The sequence below is a fragment of the Parasteatoda tepidariorum genome, chromosome X1 (assembly GCF_043381705.1).
Source record: "Parasteatoda tepidariorum isolate YZ-2023 chromosome X1, CAS_Ptep_4.0, whole genome shotgun sequence".
Taxonomy (NCBI): domain Eukaryota; kingdom Metazoa; phylum Arthropoda; class Arachnida; order Araneae; family Theridiidae; genus Parasteatoda; species Parasteatoda tepidariorum.
The window spans coordinates 31,658,758-31,680,456 of NC_092214.1; the positions used below are offsets into that span (position 1 = coordinate 31,658,758).

Below are 21,699 nucleotides of genomic sequence, written 5' to 3' on the forward strand. Positions count from 1 at the left end.
AAATAAAATTGAAAGAAAAAAAATAAAATCATGATTTTTAATTATTTTAAAGGTAATTGTAGATTATAATTTTTAAGTCACATAAATGCTCATTAATTTAAAAGTTTTCGGACCCTTTACTTAAACATAATTTCTATCACGAAATTTGTGGAAAAAGTGTGCCTACAAAGGATTGTAGATATTTTTTGGAAAATATATACAAAATGCAAGTAGCTTTTATTTTAAAAAAAGGAAATGAGGGTATTTAGCATTTGAAAACTCATTGTTCCTTTCGTAAACTCCTTTATTTTAATTACTTTCAGTTTATATTAAAAAAATTAATTAAAAAAAATGGAAAATATAGTTCATTAAAATCGACTACATTTTGATTATATTTTAAAAATTTTAATGATAATTGTATTCAGTAATTAGGGCTGTCATAAAAAATTCATTTTTGAAATATTTTTAATAATGAAACTACATATTTTCTTTTTCAACTGTTTTGCTGTTATCTCTTAATTTATAGATTGCAAATATTTTCTTGGCTATTTTAGGAATACGAGTTAAGAAACAATGTCTAAACTACATAAATTTAAATATTTTTATTCAATTAGTTTCAAATGTTCAATTGAATTTTGAAAATCAATAGTCCAATGAGGGATATATATATATATATACATACATGAATGAATGAAACTAGACAACTCTATTTTGTGCTTTATAGCTTTATAAAGAACAATATCGCAATATCGAACATAAAATAATATTTAACAGTATTTTATATATATTTTATTCTAAAATGATACCTAATTACAAAATTAAAATTGGATATTTCAGTTAATAATATAATTCATACAAAGTTTTAAATTGGAAAAAAAGCACAATAAAAGAAAATGCAATCAAAAACAGAATAAAATATGATTTTAAATTAATCATTTTTTACCTCATCCATCAATAGTATTTTTTTAAACAGTTTACCTGTCTAAAACGCACTTTTTAAAACTTCCCCTCATTTTTCACCTTTTCTACAATTTATTTCTCTAACCAGTAGCATAACACAGCAGGCAATGCTCATATTAAACCAATGTTTCAATTTTATTTCAAGGAGAAATTAAAAAGGGGAATTCGTTTCTCTTTCTTTTTTTTCCCTTTAAAAGCACTCTTATATATATTTTTTTGTTTGCTTAAGGGGCAAAATAACGACTTTATTGGGATTGCACGGGTAGTATTTTTCAATAGCAGCGATTTTTTTTTCTCCCTTTTTGTATTTTTTGTGCTACACAAACGGGAGTTATGCAAGTAATCCGTTAGCTGGGCGCTGAGCATTAAAGATGAAGAGAAGAAGGAGGATCTGAAATTTTTCATTTCACGCTGGATAGTCAGGGATGGGCTTTTCTCCCTCCCGTTTCTGAATATCACGTCTCTTACTAGGCTTTCACGCTTTCATTTCATTTTTTTCTGGATTTTTTTCCTCCAACGGAAGTTTCGCAATTCATAAGATACAGATATTTGGTCATACAAAATTTGCTGCCCTATAAAAGAACGATTGGTGTGAAAGTGTCTCCCGTTTTTTTTCAGGAAAAAAAAAACTTCAACAAGCGGTACTTATCATATCATTTTGCTGCTTAAAATAGACATTATTGTTTCCTATAAAGAAAAGAAGTATTTATTTAAAAATATAAAACAAGTTATTAAACTAATGCTGAGTGAATGTTCATACTTATGTGGAAAACTGGTTTATTGTTCTATATATAATTAAGAGATTTTGAATAAATACTTCAAAATAAATCGAACTTCTCCAATTGGATATATTTTCAGATCCATTACGCTTTACCGTTACCAATTAGAATTTAAAATAAATTTCACAAGGTGCAAAACCGGACAGGATGTAGTTAATTTATATGCATTCTTATAATAAAGAGCAAGAAAAAATTCAGTATTTGAATTATAACGAAATTAAATGCAAGAAGGAAACCAATAATAGGGAATTAAAAACAATTTTTTATTCCGCATCTGTAAGAGAAATACAAAAAGCATTCCAACAACGGACTGTTGGGTGCTGTGGTAATCAAGACTCTACAATTTTGAGAAAAACGGCTTGATGATAACAATGTAGTTAGTATTGTGCACCCATTGCTTGTATTTATCAGACAAGCTGGTATTCATCGCTATAAAACTGAATGAGTTGCGAGACCCCACCGTATAAGAACTTCGGCATTTTAGGATGACAGCTCAAGGGTATTACTACCTCATACTATTTGAAACCATTTGCAAAATTATCCCTCTCTGAGAATAAAAAATTCAGATAGAGTCTTTAAAAGCCGTTTTAACATGTAAAATAAGCAAACAAAAATACCTAAAGAAAGATAACCTATTCTATCTAAGAAAGAAAGATGGTCAAAAGACTATCCGAACGTAATAAAATTTACCGTGTTTCTGGCAGTATAAAAAAACACAAAAAATGCACGGAAAATTTTACCGAAGTGGGTTTGTAATAAATTTGGTAAAATTAATGGTTATCTAATCTGTGATAAAATCTAGTAAAAGTGGCAAATTTTGCTAATTTTATCAGGGTGCCTTAGAGGCCATAAAAACCAATTATTTGTTTAAATCTACTTTTTTTGTATTTTGTACTTTATGTGGGAGCATTAAGAACTATAATTTTGAGTACCAGAATTTCCAATAAACTATTACCATACGAATGGAAAGATTACTAAATGAATGGTTTTAATGGATTTTATTTCATTAATCAAAATTATATATTTTTTTTTCAATAGAAATGCCATTACCATACAGTAAAATACTTTTACCAGATTTTTTTTCTCTGTGCAAGACTGAATAAAATGTTTCCAGTCATGCATACATTATGATTTAGTAAAGTAACGCATAGATTATTTGCATAGTATATAATTGTAATTTCTTTTACTATAATTAACGCTTTCTCTTTTTTTCAGCAAAGAAAAATGTTTTAGGTGTATTATAATACATGATAAGCATCCTAATGTATTGCAATACAGAGAAAGTAAGTTTAAACCATTTAATATTTCAAATAATTCAATTTCGAAATTGCATATTATTAATATATTACTGCACCTATTATGCTCTTTGCTGCTCCTATTTAATATTTATTCTCATGATGTTCTTAATTGGACTAAAAATTTTCAAAAATAAGTAAATAAATAAATAAAATTGAAAGAAAAACAATTAAGACTGTGGCACATTCAAGTGAAAAGGCATAAATTCATCTTAAACCCAGATAATAGAACCAAAAGGTTTTAATTGCAAAATTTACCGTCATATGGCGCTGTCCATTCCTTCTGTTTTTCCGTAGGAGGTGCTTTAAAGCAGAAAAAATGCAATATCTGATTACGACGAGGGAGTGTTTGTGACGGGGGACATTTGCAAAAGCTTGCAGTAGGATTTTTATTCATTGAAAGAATTAAAAGAAAAGAAAATAATTAGATTTTCAGCAGTTTTTTTTCAATTTACATACTTGTTACTTACATTTCAATCTGTTCAAATGAAATTTTAAAAATATATGAGCTCTGGGGGAGGGGCAATGCATTCCCTGTCACGTAAGTTTGCTACAAGAAAAAAAAATTCTGAAAATTTAGACGTTTTCCTACCACCTATTTTTAAAATTATATATTTGCATCCTGCACAGCACTGAGTAAAAGCTTATGACCAATAAATGATTTCACTACTTCTTTAAGTCTATTATTTTTTCTACATATAATTTTAAAAACTATATAAATCTTCTAAGAGATGCATATGAAAACTGTGTTGTATTCAAAGCTTTAGACTATTTGAAAGACAAATAAACAATTTTACTTCCTTGATTGTAATTAAATTTAAAGAACTATATATGAGTTTAAATGACTGTATAAATAACAACATAAAATATAGAAATTATTATATAAGTTGAAATAACTATATTTTTGCATTCATCACTCCATATGATTTTCTTAGTTGTTACGTGTTACGATATATGACCAATAATATTAAAATGAACCAGATTAACTATTTCATTTATTCTAAAATAAATACACAAGATTATGTAAATTACGTGTAATAACATAATGTACTAAAATGTGTGGACAATGAATTCCTCTCGCAAGGAACGTATTCACAAATCAAGCTGAATTTTATGTATAGATAGTTTTTTTGCTATTATTATTTATGAAATATTACACGCAAGATATTTTTCTATATCACTTCGATTGCAGAGGCATTACTTACTTTTTTGCGAAAACAATTGTATAGCATTGTAGAAATTTTGCAGAAATATGCGATTAATAATGGTAGGAAAAATCCCGTTTAAGATATTTATTAAAAGTAATTCCAAAACATTTCTTGTTAGAGTTCTAATTCAGCTAATAGGCAGCTTTTGATAGGTCAAATGTAGAAAATTGTGTGAGACTACTAAAAAATTACTAAATTATTACTAAAAAATATTAAACTTTTAATCTTACGTCATTTATGACATAGTCATTTATGTTTTTCGTCTGCAAAATAAAAGGGTAGTCAAGTAAAAAATATAGGTTTTGGCCATTTTTAACCTAATAATTATTCTGAAATTTTAAATAGACAAAATAAATTTTAGAATTGATCTTAGAACTCAAAAATATTCTTTGTAAAAAAAATCAGCCCGATTGGCAAGTGACACTTAGGTATCTTGTATGTCAGTCAAATGCAATTTTTGCTTAGTGCCATGCTACGAAAATCGTTATAATTTCTTCTCCTTTTACGGCGTATACTTTTAGATCAAAATAGTAATTTAATAACACATTTATAATTTTTATTTTACTTAAAATTTATTTATATTTATTTGCCTTGAATTTAAAACAAACATGGTTTTAAAATAAATTATAACAAGCACTTACATTATTTTTTTGAATTTGTGTAATTAATTTCTAATTAAAAAACTAGAAAATTTAATTTTTTTAGAAGCATATACTCCTCATTTGCTTAAAAAGTATATGCTTTTAAAGGCGAAGAACATATGACGTCGGTAAAGCTTGCAGAAATTTTCCTGCAATATTTAGGAAAACACGGTTTAAAAATAGATTTAGCATATATTTAAGATAATTTCTTTTCGTATTTTATATTTAAATTTTTGTAAAAATTAAAGAAAAACTACATAATATCTTCTTTTACTGCATATATTTTTCAGTAAAAATGAAAATTTATTAATGAATTTATTAATTAAAAAAATATTTGATTTATACTTTAAATAAAAAAATATCTATAAATATAAATTAAACAAATATTTAAATCATTTTCCTTTGACTTTAATTTTTAATAATTGTTCTTTCTGACAAACAAATATGTTTAGTTTAAAAAGCTTTCTTCAAAATAATCATGCCTTTTATTAATTAAATATTTAGTGTAATTGTAAAATTTTTTGTTACATGTTTTTAAAATCATGGTGCAGAAAACTATGTGCTGCCACTGGTCAGTTTTTTGTACTTTATGTAAAAATGCTGATGAGTAAAAATAATTAAACCATTTTATAGCTTACTGTGATGAACATAGGACGTTGGAGGAAGCCTGTAGTAGTTTAACTGTAGACAACCATTTGCACACAATGTTTAAAGGTAAGGAAACACTTTTGTTTTAATTTTAGTAGCAAATACAGTATTCATTGTAATAACTAATGCTCAAACTTCGTACAATAGACGCCTGAAATACTCTCAAGTATGACAAGCAAAATAAAAATGTTATTTAACCATACCCTACTCCATATATTTAGACATGACTGAATATTCGCTATAGATATATAAAGTTACTATTTATTAAGATTTTTATAAAATTTGTTCATTGCATGTTCATTAGTAATAATTATTAAATAATAAAGAAATAGTTCTCTTGGAAACTCATACGATCACTGATTTCATAATAAAAAGTATTAACAGAAACAAAACTGAGGGAAAATGGCTGTTTCTCATCATTTATTTATATGTCTTTATTAAAAGAATTTTTTGTAAATATTTTTATTTAATAAATTAATTACGCCTGTATTAAATGGAATGAAATTGCATTTTTTTTCAAATACAGAATTAATATGTAACGTTTTGTTCACATAATAAATAAAATACATAAGTTTAATTTTTACATTATTGTGCATGTTTCAAACCAAACCACATTAAAATAAGTCTGAATATTTTTTCTCATAAAACCCTGTCAGGTAGGATAAGTTAAACCCTTTTTTCAAGGTAATTTTCACTAGAAGAAAGAGATTTTTCAATTTTTAATTTTCAATTAACTCGAAAATGGAATATTGCTTAGATAATTTATGCACTTTTTTTTTACTATGGGAAAATGAAATGTAGGGCAAAGTTGTGACCACGCAACGAAAAAAAAAATCCACAAAAATTATGTACACGTTGTTAAGTATAATAGTCAATTTGTAAAAAAATTATATTTTAAATAATGCTGTTGCCTTTTCAAGGAATTTCATCAGCAGAAAACATTCAGATTAAAGTCACATAATTTTTCAATAGCAATTAAATTTTTAATGCAGACTTTAAAAAATATTGATTTAAATTGAAATTAAAAATCAATTAAGTAATTAATATAATTAGTTAATGTAAATGTTTTTTTATGTAAATGCAATTTCTTAGTGTAGCAAATTTTCACAAATACAAACAATATGGCAAAATTTGAAATTTAAGCTTCAATATAAAAATTATGTTCGATTAATTAAAATTAAATTAATATAATTTTTATTTTAATCATATGCTAATCCATAAAAAATTTATATCCTTATAATTATTCTTATCCCCAAGGGAATAAAACGTTACTGTTTATTATTTTTATTTTTTGAAACAGACAATGTAACAATTTTTATAATTTGCAATTTATTAAGCGACTAAAAAATCAATTTTATATAAATTAAAACTGAATCAATATTATTAGTATTAATCTATACCACTCCATAAAAAATTAATATCATTATAATTATTGTAATGCCCAAAGAAATTAAACGTAACTGTTTAACTGCTTTTTTTGCATCCTTTTTTATAATGCATATTTTTAATTGTTAAAAAATAGTCCAAAACATCTTCTTAACAATGCTTTCTTCCTTTGCAGTTATCTGTGCTGTTTCAAATTTATTAACCTAATACCATAAAACCATATTTAAATAAATCAACCTTTTAAATAAGCATATTCCATGAAGAAATTGAAACAAAAAATTATAAAAATAAAACTATCCCCCACTTACTTTACAAGAGATTTAGAGCAGCCATCAGGGGATTCCTCATTTTTTTCTTATTTTTTTAAACGCATGCCTCCCGCCAATTCCAAAAAAGGTAAGTGTTATTTCACCAGTGGGTAACATTACCGTTAAAAGAAAGTGTCTCCTATTCATAATAAAAAAAAGAAGTATGCAATAATATACCTTAAACAAAATAAAAATATTTGATAGCTTGTAGTTTGTGGACCTTTTTGATGGTGAAAGTTTCAAACACGAATGCATAATTATGTACTAAGCAGAAATGTCTAAAGAAGCATGGTTTGTGAGTGTTAAAAGACATAAAAGAGCGTTTGCTTAGACATAGTGGCAAAACTTATGATAAAGAGAAAATATCTTTCATCTCATGGGAAATTACGTGAAGAAAAATCGAAATAATGTTGCGGTCGATGGTAATGATAACTTTGCACGTGAAACTTCCATTACGACGGCTTTAAGAAAATGTATGTCAGTGGTACCGTTTTATAATGTATTTTCAAGTTATTCCCTGTTTTGGCACCTCGGAATATTAGTTATTCATTGTCAGTCAGAAAGTAAGTGTACATAGATCTACAATACCAGTTGCAAAAAAATATTTTCCTCCATTTCTTTTAAAACAACTGACATTTCGTTTTTTTTTCTTTTTCTTTTTAAGAAAATACTGAAACCAATTCTAAACTAAATTCGTAATAAATTTCAAATATTAATGTAATTTTAAGATACAGTTTTGATTGAAATATAAATTAAAAATGCTATAATATTTCCCTGTTTTGTCACCTCGGAATATTAGTTACTCATTGTCAGCCAGGAAGTAAGTGTACATAGATCTATAATACCAGCCCGCAAAATTGTACTTTTTCTTCCGTTTATTTTAAACAACTGGCATTCTGATTTTTTTATAATCTAATATTTACGTAATATGAAAGTAATTTTACGATTCAATATTGATTGAAATGCAAATTTAAAAAATAATATATCGATGAAATGTAATTTTAGTGTTATAATAATTTTTCCTGGTTTATGCATCTCGGATTATTAGATATTCGTTGTCAGTCAGAAAGTAAGGGTACATAGACATACAATAGCGCTTGCAAAAATGTACTTGTCTCCCCATTTTTTAAAACAACTTTCTGGCATTCTAATTTTTATTTATTTTTATATAAATACTAAAACTAATTTTTACGTAATAAATTTTAAACATGAATGCAATTTCACGATCCCTGCTTGCTTGAAATATAAATTTGAAAAATAATAAATCAGAAATATGGAATTCTAATGTTTTAATTTTTTATCTTCCACTAATGTGAAAACAAAAATGCTTAAAAAGGCAAAATAAATTCAGAGTTTAGAGTCAAAACACCTAATATTATTAGTATATATATTGGGTTGTTTTGATTTTCGATTTTAATAATTGTGTTGTATATATATTTAAATGTATACATTTAAAAGAAATTTCAAAAATTTTGTCTGAAACCCTTAAGACAACTAGGTTTAAAAAAAATACCGAAGAAAAAAGATAAATATACATTATCAAACTTTTCGAAAGTTGTAGTAACAATTTAATCAGTATTAAATTGTGAACTATCACCATAATTATGTAAGTATTTTCCATGAGATGTCTACTGATTTTGAATAGTTATGGTCATTACGAATTCATTTAAGATAAAATTCAATCTACTTTATCTGTCAATATGTAAGAAGTTAAACCGTAGAAAAAGCATGTTTTTCAAATAAGTGCCTATAATAACCTGGAACTTAAGAGAAAAGCTTAATGAAGCCTAAGAGAAACAAGAAAACAACATATCTTTCTCAAAGTTTCTTATTAATGAAAAGTTTTGTCCTTCCTCTCACTGGCTAAAGGTTTAATTCCACATATTTTTTCATCATACTTTGGTTGTTTCAATGCTTGATTTTTTTTTAAAAAAAAGTCACATCCACTTGTTCAGAAAAGTTTTCCATGCTTAGTTTCATTGAACATAAAGGTGAAATAACCAGCAGAAATAATAACACCAGGTGAAATAACCAGCGGTTTGTCCGATAAACCATAAAGAGTATGGTTTGGAACACTGCTTCGTCGTTACGGGTTTGAAACCGTTTGCAACAGGTACCGTTAAAAATTTGCAAATACAGAACTATGCAGTTTGTTAACCATTTACAACTAGCATAGTTTCTAAGCCATAAAAGGACATTGGAGCTCTGTGGGGGTTGCGTCATTTATGCAAGAATGATAGCTAAATAATCTAATTCTTCAGGGTCACCTATATAAGAGTTCAGGACACTGGAAACTTTTAATGTATTGAAGGAATATAAGAAATATTATATAATCCATTCAGGGAGTTGAACCCCTGCTTAGTCGTTCATGACGTTGACCGAACATGACATGATTCATGACATTGACTCCGAACATGACATGATTCATGACATTGACTCTTACACAATTTGGCTTCACAAGGTGGGCCTTGTTGGCGCGGATACAATTCTGGTTGTTAAACCTTATTAGGTAAAAAACGTACTAGGTAAACACAATCAATAAAAAAATTTCCGTACAGCTAACTGTTTGAATATCATCTTTTTTTAGGGACTGTTGTGGTTGAATATGGTAAAATAACAATTAATTATATTGCTATTAAAACCTTTTTTCCGAGAGTTTTCCAACCATGCGTAATATGCTACCAGACTCAAATGTAAATTGCACCAAAATGACATTTTTTTTAGCTGTGACGTTCTTCTCAATCTAGTGAAACTTCAAAAATAAAAAAGGGACTTTCTTATAGGGCCTTTGCTAGCACAAGGTGCAAAAATGAACCGGGAATGTCGGAAAGTCAATTTCTCACATTCCATTGCATCTACAGAATGAGTTCCGTATTTCATCTATTCCAATCCATTGTGCTGTAAAATATGGACTATTTTTTGACCAAGTTCTCTATTGCTCTTCACAGAGTACTGAAATTATTCCACAAACACTTGACTTTCTGTATCAATAAAGAGGGGGGATACTTTGAAGATATTTAATAGTAATATATTTTCCTAAACAATCTTATTAATGGTAGTTTGCATCATTTCTCAGGTATTTTTTTATTTATTTTTTAATAAAATTAAATGTAATTTGTTAAACTTTTCACCCTAAGGAAAAAAAAGTATGATCAAGGCTTCTAGAATGTGGTATACTGTGGTTGTGGTTCCATGGAAACACGAAAAAGTGCGGAAATTTTAATCGAGACGTTTTGCTAAAGATTTTTGTGAAAATAACACTAAAATATTATTTTATAATATCTGTTCGAATTTGATACTTTTATCATGATAACTCAGAGCATGGCCTAACAACCATTTATTCGGTAAAGCTCTTAAGTAACAAAGCTGTTACAGTATGTTAAGTTCAGTCAGTTTTGCAGTTTTTACTAAATATATGGTAATAAGAACTATAATTTTAAAAGCCAGAATTTCCGGAAAACTGTTATCATATGAACGAAAAGCATTGCCATATCAATTGTTTAAATACCCTAGTACTTAGTTTTATTACTACAATTATTTATTTTTTAACCAGAAATCTCTGTAATGTACGATAATTTTTCCAGAATTTTTTTTCCGTATGACATACCGTAAAATTCCGTATAACTTAATAAAACAAAATAAACCTATGAATGAATGTCATATACTATATATTTAACAGTATAAATATTTTTTCCTTCTTATATTTTCACAACTGTGCATATAACCATTTGTTTTAGTGCTATTTAGAACTGGCAATATCTGAAATTCAAATATTTTATTGTTTTAATTAATATGAATTCAAAATCAAGTTTATAATTATTAATTAATTTCTAGTTACACTTTTAACAGGTTTTTTACATGTTGCAATTATAATTTTCAAGCTTTTAATACTATGTCTTAAATAAGAAATAAAATCCTCTTACAATATGTCTATCACAAATGGAATTTGATGTTACAGATTTTTTTTTATTTAAACCAAACAACATTTTAACTAAATCAAATTAGACTCTTTTTTCCTATACATTTTATTTGTGATTTTAAAAAAATACAATAGGATTTCACAAACGGAAAAAAAGCTTTAAAAAAGTATAAATCAAAAAAGTATTTATTTTTTATCAATCTTTTCCAAAGAAATGCAAACTATCCTGACTATTTTTGCATCTATTAAAAAAAACACAAAAATAAATTAGATTTTTTCGCGCTATGATAAAAAATATATCCAATAAAACATTAGAGTGGGCGTAGGTTTTTGTAAAATGAACTACACATATGCTAAATGGACTTTATTGCCTTATTTTTCAAAACATTATGAAAAAAAAAAGAATCAACATTTATGCAAATTGTTAAAAATATTTAAGAGTATTAGTGAATAGTCATAAATTTAAAAATTGTGACTACCTTTCTTTAGTTAATATTACAAATATATCACTGAATAGCCTAAGGATAAAAAATTTTAAATTGTGAACTGTTTCCAGACAGAAAGATATATGTTTCGAATAATAAAAGATAGACAGATTTGTAAGTTTTAAGGAATAACGCTTTATTTTTTTATTTCCAGATAAATATATACTAATAAATTTGAAAGTATTTTCAAGAAAAGGATTACAGCTAAAAAAATAATTTGAAAGATGAGATTAATATTAAAGATAAAAGTAAAACAAACTGTTAAATAAGATAAAGAGGGCACCTAAAACAATTATCCATCATATTATTATCTAATATATGATTTAAAACTAATATAATTTTTTTTAGTTAATATTACAAATATGTCACTGAAAAGTGTCACTGAATTTTTTACTATGAACTGTTTGCAGACATAAAGAAGATATAAATTTTATTTTTTAAACAGTAACAATACTTCATTTTATAATACCAGAAGAGTTTATAGTAATTAATATAAATGTAATCATAAGAAAATTATTACAGCTAAAATAATATACGAATATAATATTATTATTACGAATATGAGAAACTGAGAAATAATATAAAGATTACAGATGAAAAACTAGACATATTAGCAAATACGCCTAAATTTAAAATTCTGTGCTATTACACTCCCAGCAAAGACAGATTAACGTTAAACCATAACATCGGTACCATGAACAACAATGAAGCGCACATTTTCTCCAATCTTAATAAAGTATTAAATTGAACTGAAGTGGAATCATTGTTTCATTGTTGAATCATAAACAATAACTTTATTTAAATTGAAATATAGTATTGCGTAATCGAATTTAAGCAGTGCGATATTATGATTCAATTATCTCTATTAAGAGCTGCAGCAAATTTAAGCAAGTTTTCTAAAATTTATTTGCTACTTTAAAAAGTTCTGCATTCGCAATCAATTTCTAAGATATTCTCTGATCTATAATACGAATATGTTCTCTTGAGCTCTTATAACTCAATATCAATTATTGCAGTGCGTTCCTCTCCTGTGTCGTGCCCTTTCAAAGGACCCTTCACCTTCAATTATAGCCGTGGTCAAGGAGAGTGCCGGCATCCTCCATCAACAATTGACACCTGCACTGATGACTCTCAGTTACTGTTCAGATTTCAGGCTTGTGCTGATGTTATTGGAACAGAGAGTAGTGGTAAGCTAAGCATTTTATGCTTCTTTATTTATTGTTAAAAACTATATTAATTCCGTGAAATAATGCTTCAGTTTTTAATTATGAACTATATTATGAACAATAATTTATCAGAAGTACGCTGTAAAAAATTCCGGATCAAATTCCGGTATAAATTATCGGCACTTTGAATACATTATCGGTGGAGTCCATTTTTACCGCAATAGCTTACGGAGCAAAACCTGTGACCTACCGTAATTTTTGCAGCAACAATTACCGTAAAATCACTGAATAACATTAATTATATAAATATTACTGTAAAAATTACGGTGAAGTATATTTTACGGATGATGCACTCAAATTGGCGGTTCTTGATACCGTAGTTTATTCCGAAATTTAGAAATTTCGAAGCAATTATCATACTTGTTTGTTTTCTTTTTTAAAAGCTAAGGATATTTTATGTAAATTACTTCAATATTCTTATTCTTTGTTTGAAAAGATTAATAGCTTTTTTTCATTAAATATGTTAAATTTTGTAATGCATGTAACATTGAAATGTATTTCAGATTAGTGTAATATGCAGTTTCAAAACTTAACAAATTATCTTGAAGAAATTAATTTTCAATGCTCAGATTTCTTAAGAATAAAATGCTTTTGTATTGAGCTGAAAAATTTTACTGAAAAATTAAGATAAAATATTTTTCTCTAGAATTATATTATGTATACGAAAATAGTATATATACAACATTATAAAATGCTTAAGACTTAGGTAGAGAGTCTGAGATGCTTAAAAATTCCTAAATATAACAATAAAAGATAGAAGTAGCGTCGTTAATATGCATAAAATACTTTCGATATAAGTTGATGACATACCATATTCATATTCTGTTATTAATTAATAGCAAATATAAACTTAATGCACTATTATTAATCAACGATTAAATGGTGATATTATGCATAAAACAGTGTATCGAACGCGTAAAGCAATTACAAACGCAGTTTATACTTGAACAATAACTTTCATCAATAAGAGCATTTAAACTTTAACTTTTGAAAGAAAATGCAGATTAAAATATCCTTCTATTCATGTAGAAATTTTGCAATATAATTCCTCAGAAAAAATATAATTCCTCATTACTTAAAACTTGAAATCTCTTTTGCTGTAAATACTTAACGAATAATAATTGCGAGACTGTTGGAGAAAATATAGAAATTAAGAAATATACATGTTTAATTTACATACCTACTACATTAAGATTTGGATAATATGAGATTTGGTAGATTAAATTAATAAATAACATAACTGACGAGTGTTAAAATACGGAATACTTCTCTCCGCTGAGCAATTAATGCTGTTGCAGTTAGTAAGCAAAGATGAGTTGAGTCATGAAAGCAACTGATTAAGCGTGATTGTCATGTGATTTACGCGGCAAAAGAGACCGAAGCCTGGGGAATTTTATATGTCCCTGAAAATATAATTGTCAACCATATTTTGACCAATAATATAAACTATGGTGGGTGCCACATATCAGAAAACCCAACAGGGGATCGAAGTTTAATCAGAAAAGGCTCCCTATTTATATGACTTTTCCACACCTGCCTTCAGCAATCAACTCTCGGCCTGATCACTTGCTTTTACTGGGTATAATTATGAAATTCAACCGTTCACTTAATCACATGAAATAAAATTATTTAACCATGAATGCATAAGATTTAGCTTCAGGAAATTATTTTCTAATCATGTTTACTTAGTAAACCATGTTTACAAAATAGTTTAATTCGTAAATTCAATTATTTCCTGGGTAGAAATTATACGTCTTGTTTTTATTTAACTTATTCAAAATTATTTTCCTATATCATCTGCATTTTCACTCACGAAATTTGCGTTTGTTTCAAACAACAAAAATAAATTGAAAATTGTGTTAACAAGTTTCAACAAAATATAGTCATCTTAAGTAAGTAAAGTTCTTAAGGTCTATAAAATTTTATGTTAAAATAAATAGTTAGTCATAAAACACTGTAAAAATTTGAATCAAAATACGGTATTTGTGTACATCATAAGTACATTTTTACCGTACCATTTTTACCATAAGTACATTTTTACCGTACCATTTACCGTACATTTTGCCGCAAAGTACATTTTTACAGTAAAATATTATACCGTAATTTTTAAAGTGATTAAATGGTTTTACGGAAATTATTACTGTAAAATATACGATAGATAAATTTTTTTGTTCCATAACATATTCTGATAGTAATAAATTTTGCGTTAAAAATTATCATCAGCCTCAGTGCCGGTACGTTTTACCATAATTTTATCCGGAATTTTCTTACAGTGTAAATCGAATTTTTCACATCTTTATGCTTCAAAAAATTGTAGTATTTAAAATTGTAGTATTTAAATGCAAACAAAACTTGAATACGCAGGCTTTTAGTTTATTAGCAACTAGCATGCAAAATAACTAATAATTCAGTGAAAACTAAATTTTTATGTCTTGTGATATTATTAATTGGTAAAAATATCGATTTATACTAACAAAATACTCAGTTGATATATTATGAATCTCAAAAAAGAAGAATTTATATTATTTGAAAATATTTCCAAAATTTCTGAATATTATTAATTCTTAAAAATAATGATTTAAGTAAGCAAAACGCTCATTTGCTTCACTATAAATCTAAAAATAGGTGAGTTGATAGCTGAAATAAAGTAACAATTATATATTTATTTTATATATTTAGATTATAATAATTCCGTACCGTAATAAAATTATTGAGGCATGAAAGAGAAGAATTCAGCCCTAGGAAATTAACTTCTAATCATGTTTACAAACTAAATTAACTTACCATTAAATAATTTAATTCATAAATTTAATCATTTCTTGGGAAATAAACATACGCCTAACATATCTTTAACTTATTCAAAAGTGTCTTCCAACGGAAAATATCATTTGCATATTTGCCCACGAAAGTCGTATTTGTTTCGAACAGCCGAAACAAATTGAAAAGAGTGGTAAGCACATTTCAACAGAATAGCAGCAATGATTGAAAAATCATGTATTGCTAATTCACGGGCTTGTTCACCCGTTCGAAATCCTTCGCCGCGTTAGTTCAATCTATCAAAAGACATGATGGAATTTTTCTTTTTACAGAAGAGGAATTAACTTGCCTTGCAACTTGGAAAGAAGGTTCTGCACATTATTTAGTGGGTAAAATGAAACCAAGAAAAAGTTACGCTGTTCCACATGGAGATGAAAATTACTACAGATGTTTCGTAAGTGCTTCTTTAATTTTATTAGCGACTGAAAGTACTTTTTCTACTTTTTCTTTTACGTCCCTTTCACACATTTTTAAGATTATTAAATAATTGTGTCGTGAGTTTGGGTTGACCTAAAACTCATCCCTTTCAAGATGCTATTTACTTTTATAGCTTAACTTTTGATGAATCTCATCTTAAACCGTGTACTTGGCATTATATTTTCCAAATTTTAATTCAGTTCATTTTTTATTCAGAAAAATGTTTCGATAATAAAGCGGGGGATGCCCTTGTACCAGAGCCTTATTGTATTTTTTTTTAGTATCAAAGTATTATAGCGGTCGTCATGTATCACGTTTTATATACAACCATTCACGGAAAAGAAGGGTTTAAACGTCGGTACTTAAATTCAGGAAGTCGTAAAACTTAACCGCAGGCTCTGCAAGAATATCTCAGTCACTTGAAAACTCTCAGCATTCAATTATTTCCTTAAGAATATGTTCTTCATATTCTAGCTTGCGTAATGTCATATGGTAAATGATTGAAAAAGATAAATTATGCATAGTATTTTAATACTATAAGACTTTAAATATGGATGTTTTATTTAGACATTTTTATCATAAATTTTTTAATTCCCATTGTTGAAAGACGTAATCTAATTTGATTTAGATTGATACAGTTTTGTAAGTGGAAATTAATGGTTAAGTGAATACTGAGTATTCCTTTTAATCTCTTAAGATATTGCTGCCTTTTGAGTGATGTGTAGAGTTAATGAAAAAAATTGTCCTTTCCCTTAAAAGGAATGTTTTGCTTGGATTGCAATGGAAAGTAGGATGCAAACAATATTTTCTTTTTCGTGGACTCTTAAAATATACCATTTTTTGTACATGGCTGCCAAGTTGTTCGCAATTTTCTTTTAACTAATGGCAAAATGATAATTAAAATAGGAAAAAAAATAAAAATAGTGTACCTTGCCAACAATTTAAAAATGAATTCCCAACTAATAGATTAAATGTAAAAAAAATTGTTTTGATTTGTTATAATGGCTAAAACATTGTTAAATTTAAAAAATAAGATTTATATATTAAGACATAAATATTTCTTTCAGAAAGAAAGATTTTACTCAATGACTGTACCATTTAACACTTAGGCTTATACATTTCAGAGAGTGAAAGAAATTTGTAATCACATATTAGCTATCAAAGACACAAAAACTGCTAAAATTCCATACAACTGTTTAAGTTACAAATTAATCTCTCCCTCTCTCTCTCAATATATATATANATATATATATATGGAGTAAATGGTCTCATTTGCTAGTGTTAACTCGAATAAATTATAAGGGAATCTGGTTGTTTAACAACAATTTTCTTAAATACAGAGGGAAGACCGTAAGTGCCATGCTAATTTCACTAGCGCAAGGTTGATGAAAAAAATAAACAAACATTGCAATTAAATTTTAATAACAAACTAAACAAGCCATCGATAGGAATAACGTTTTATTGTTGAAACCCGTATTTTTTTTCTAACTTTTAAAGGCGTCAAATGTAGCAAACCGTATGAGCAACAAAATAATCGAATAATAACATAGATATTCATTGGAATAAAAATCTCGGTTTTTTTGAAGATAAAATATATATTTAGAGTTGTAGACAAAAGTCTGTCCCGTTTGCGTATTAAATAAAGAAAAGTGTTTACATAGCAAACTATTTATCTTTTCAGACAGAAAATACTTTACTCTCAATACTTCTTTTTTTATAGTATGTAGCTGAATCAATGTTTTAGCTTTACAAATCTGACAAACTGATAAATATAGATTACGTGTTATTATAAAAACAAATAACAACATTTGATTTATCACTAGTTCAGTCTAATTTTGGCATTATACTTATAAGATTCATCAGACATATTTACAAAGAATTGGGTTTCCTTATTTAACTGTTTGTTTAATGTGTTTGATTCTTAACAATAAAACATTCCTAATCATTATATTGAGAGTAAAGCACTGTAAACACGCCATTTTTAATAAACTATGACATCCTTAAATAAATTTGGAATGGTTATATTTAAAATCAAAAAATTAATTACAAAGCACTTAATTTCTATCGAAAATTGAAGCTATTTTTTTTAAGTTGAGATTTTTCTATGTTCCTTGGGACTTTTTTTTTTAGAAAAAGAAAACTGTATTTTTAACATTAAAATGCAAATATGTAAGTGCAGATTTCCGTAGTAAATCGAGTGTAATCTATGACATTGTATTCATATTACCTCGGAAGTTTTACAAGATGGGGAAACTAATTCCAATACTTTCTTCAGTATGTGCAGAGGTTAAGCTGAGGTAATACTTGTTTTAGTGCTACACTTATATTGAATTAATAGTTGCATACGTGTGAACTATTCTTCTCTATTATAATATGAACGATATAAAGTATAGATTACAAACGAAAAAAAGCTTTCCTTTATTCTTGAAAAATAAATTTCAGAAGATTAAAAGTCATATCTTATAAAATGCTTCAACTTTGCACCCTCTTTTTGCAAATGAGCTAATCCCAAGAAAAAAAGAACATTTTTGAGCACTATCTATTCTACCTTATTGTCAGTGACCGGGTCAGGTCCATTTACAACCTTGTATCGATTTAACTAGTAAAGTTATAGTGGGATAGAAGTGGAAATTATGAAGTGTATCGAAAAGTTTAGTGAATGGTCTCAAAATTATTTTAATCTCACAATAAAAAAATGACAAGAAACATTTAACTAGTACTCTTTATAATCTAAATCAGGAAAGCCATGTGTCCTTGTACGCTATGACCAATTTAAAACAGTTAATGTCACGAGGACTCTATCTGCACATTGGAGCAATGTGTTACGTCAAATTTCGCTTGAACAAAGACAATGGTGACAGACAAATGGTGATCACGCGAAAGGGTGACGAAGACAAATAGGATGATGGGAAAATGGTACTGTTTAGAAACAGAGTGTTTTTGAATGGTTTAAATTCCTTAGAAAAGGAAAAGCAAATATTTTTTTTATCTTATATAAATCAAGCAAGGGTTGTTCAACGCAAATTGAAAGACACTTCTGCTAACGTTAAAACTTTGTTAATTGCTGTATTACTAGTATCTAGATGCACTGCAGCTAATGCTGATAACTTTAAATTCCAGCAATAACATTTTGCTCTGCTCTCGTACTTTTTTTACTTAGATCTTCTTACCAAGCATTCATAACACACTTTTCAATAACTTCATGAGAACACTAGCCTTTTTTTCTTATTTTAATCCTATTTTAGGAAGAAGCTATAATGTTTCCTTTAAATTGATGCAATTTGCTTATGTTTATCATTTTTTTACTTACTAATGAACATTTTCATTCTATTTAGGTGTACGAAAAAGATAAAGACACGTTTGACATCTCTCAGTCCGCAGATCCAACTTGTGATGGCCTTGTCTCTCCGCGAGATGGATCTAGGATAATGAAACTCAGAAAAAGTATGTAAATAATAGTTATAAACATATAAAATCTACTAAAATATATGCAGAAAAATCAAATGAGTGGAAATTTATGGACATTAATATTCAAGGTGGCATTAAAATATCATTACAGAATCAGCTTTTACACTATAAAAAAATCTTTGTTTATAAGACCAAAAATGGTGGTAGCTACTTCACACCAAATGTCATGTACTGAAACACGCAAGGTGTAATCAGACACTAAAAGCATTTTTTGGTGCAATGAAACTCTAAAAATGTTCTTTTATACTTATTTTGGTGAAAAGTAGTTGCTACGATTTTTTTTACTCAGAAACACTAAATTTTAGAATATTAATAACAAATATGATGCTTATAAGAGTCTGTAAATCTACTTTTATAATACAATTAAAAGTAAGAGCAGTTAGTTTAATAAGTATATTTACACAAATTCTTAAAATAAAATTAGTTTGTTGAAGAAACATGTAGACAATAGAGAGATGATACTAAAACGAAGTCTATTTAGGTCTAACAGAACAGAAATAGTAAGAAATTAAATATCAAAATATTATTTATTGCAACTGAAAGATATTTAAAAGTATAAAAATTCCCATTACTAAGTAAAAGCATACATACATTTTGTAATGGTGAACAGCATGAAAAATTTATAAATTTACTCCATTTTGCATACGATTTCATTTTATATTATAACCGATGTTGCACAGCCTATACAATTCGGAGCTTACGACAATCAATATTCAACTCCGTAACCATCCTTTTTTAACAATAGAATATATTTGATTACTGGGCTACGGAGAACCCAGAACGTAATTTTGTATTGCGTAATTTTGATTGCTAGGCCATGGAGAGCCCAGAAAGCAAGGGGACTCCTGGATCAAGTATTGGAGCAAACTAGAGTTCGTGGAGGACTTTTTATGAATCTAACCCGCATTTGCATTATATGGAGGAAAACTACGAAATCTCTTATTGATAGCAAGCATAGATTCTAATTCATAATCCGACTACACTAAGGATATTTTGAGTCAGCACTGTGGTCGGAGCAGAATTCGTATTGACCATAAACCGCCTGAATCACCTTATTATGAGACGAACGTTCTATCCCCTGAGCAACTGCGGCTTTCATGTAAGCAATTGTAAACAGTCGACTGGCAATATAAGTACACCAAAATTGTCTGCTTTCGATAGCAAAAAATCTAAATACTCCTTCTAAATATTGTTCAACATCAAACTCGCTTAAGCATCATACCATGATTTCTAAAATATAGTATTATATTAGGAAAGAAATATTTCACTCACGTATATTTTGTGAAATATAACATATTTACTGTTAAAAAAAATTACTGGTTGTCATCAAAATAAATATTCATTCTTAAGGAGGAATATATATTTGTGTAGCGGTGACAGATTATTAGATATGCAGAATTAATAAGGCATGGAATGATATGATAACCATCTCAATCATAATGTACAAACAAATAATAAGCCAAAACCTGAAGAGTACATACACCAAAATTAAACAATAGGGGAGAGAGGGTTTACAGAAATAATATGCCCGTAACCTAAAGTTACTTCGTAAATTCTGCCAGATTGATAAAACTGGATTTTACTTCAATATGTAGTTGCGTACTCGATTGTTAAATGGAAAATAAAAAAAAAGTTTTTTTATGAGAGAAAAATAAATTCTTAAATTTTTTTTCATTTGTCAATTTTGGCTATTTTTTTACTTTTTTTAACATTTGAAGATATTTTGCTATAAATGAAAATAGTTATTGTATACCTTAATAATCACTCTTAAATTGACTTTATTTTTAAATAACTGGTAATCAGTTTGAAAAAAAAATAACTCCACTGGATTAGTGTGGGCATATAGTTGTGGGCTAATATGGTTATAAGTTTTCAGAGTATAAACATGCTTATATGGCATATTCATGTTTCTTCTTTTTCAATCAGGTACAACTTCGCAAAAATACGAAGAAAATAAGATAGTTTTGAAATTCCAAAAAATTAAAACTTTATATAAGTGTAACTTCATAATTTTTTTTTACTACAAACAGTCATTAACTCGAAGGAGCAGATAATAGTAGATGAAAAAATAAATATTTTGTTATCGTTGCACTAGTTTACCAGATAAATTTATTGAATGAACACCTTTGAAATTTATGATATTTTGAAGCAATAAATTAAAAG

General features: G+C 27.4%; 1 protein-coding gene across 1 annotated transcript in view; it reads left to right on the forward strand.

Moving 5' to 3' along the window:
• LOC107445946 (uncharacterized) overlaps positions 1-21,699 on the forward strand; it is a 219,823-nt gene that overhangs the window by 153,609 nt on the left and 44,515 nt on the right. The window contains exons 3-7 of the mRNA XM_016060463.3: positions 2,934-3,001; positions 5,496-5,576; positions 12,625-12,795; positions 15,924-16,045; positions 19,404-19,512. Of these exons, the coding sequence (XP_015915949.1) occupies positions 2,934-3,001; positions 5,496-5,576; positions 12,625-12,795; positions 15,924-16,045; positions 19,404-19,512 (551 nt within the window). The remainder of the gene's footprint in view (positions 1-2,933; positions 3,002-5,495; positions 5,577-12,624; positions 12,796-15,923; positions 16,046-19,403; positions 19,513-21,699) is intronic.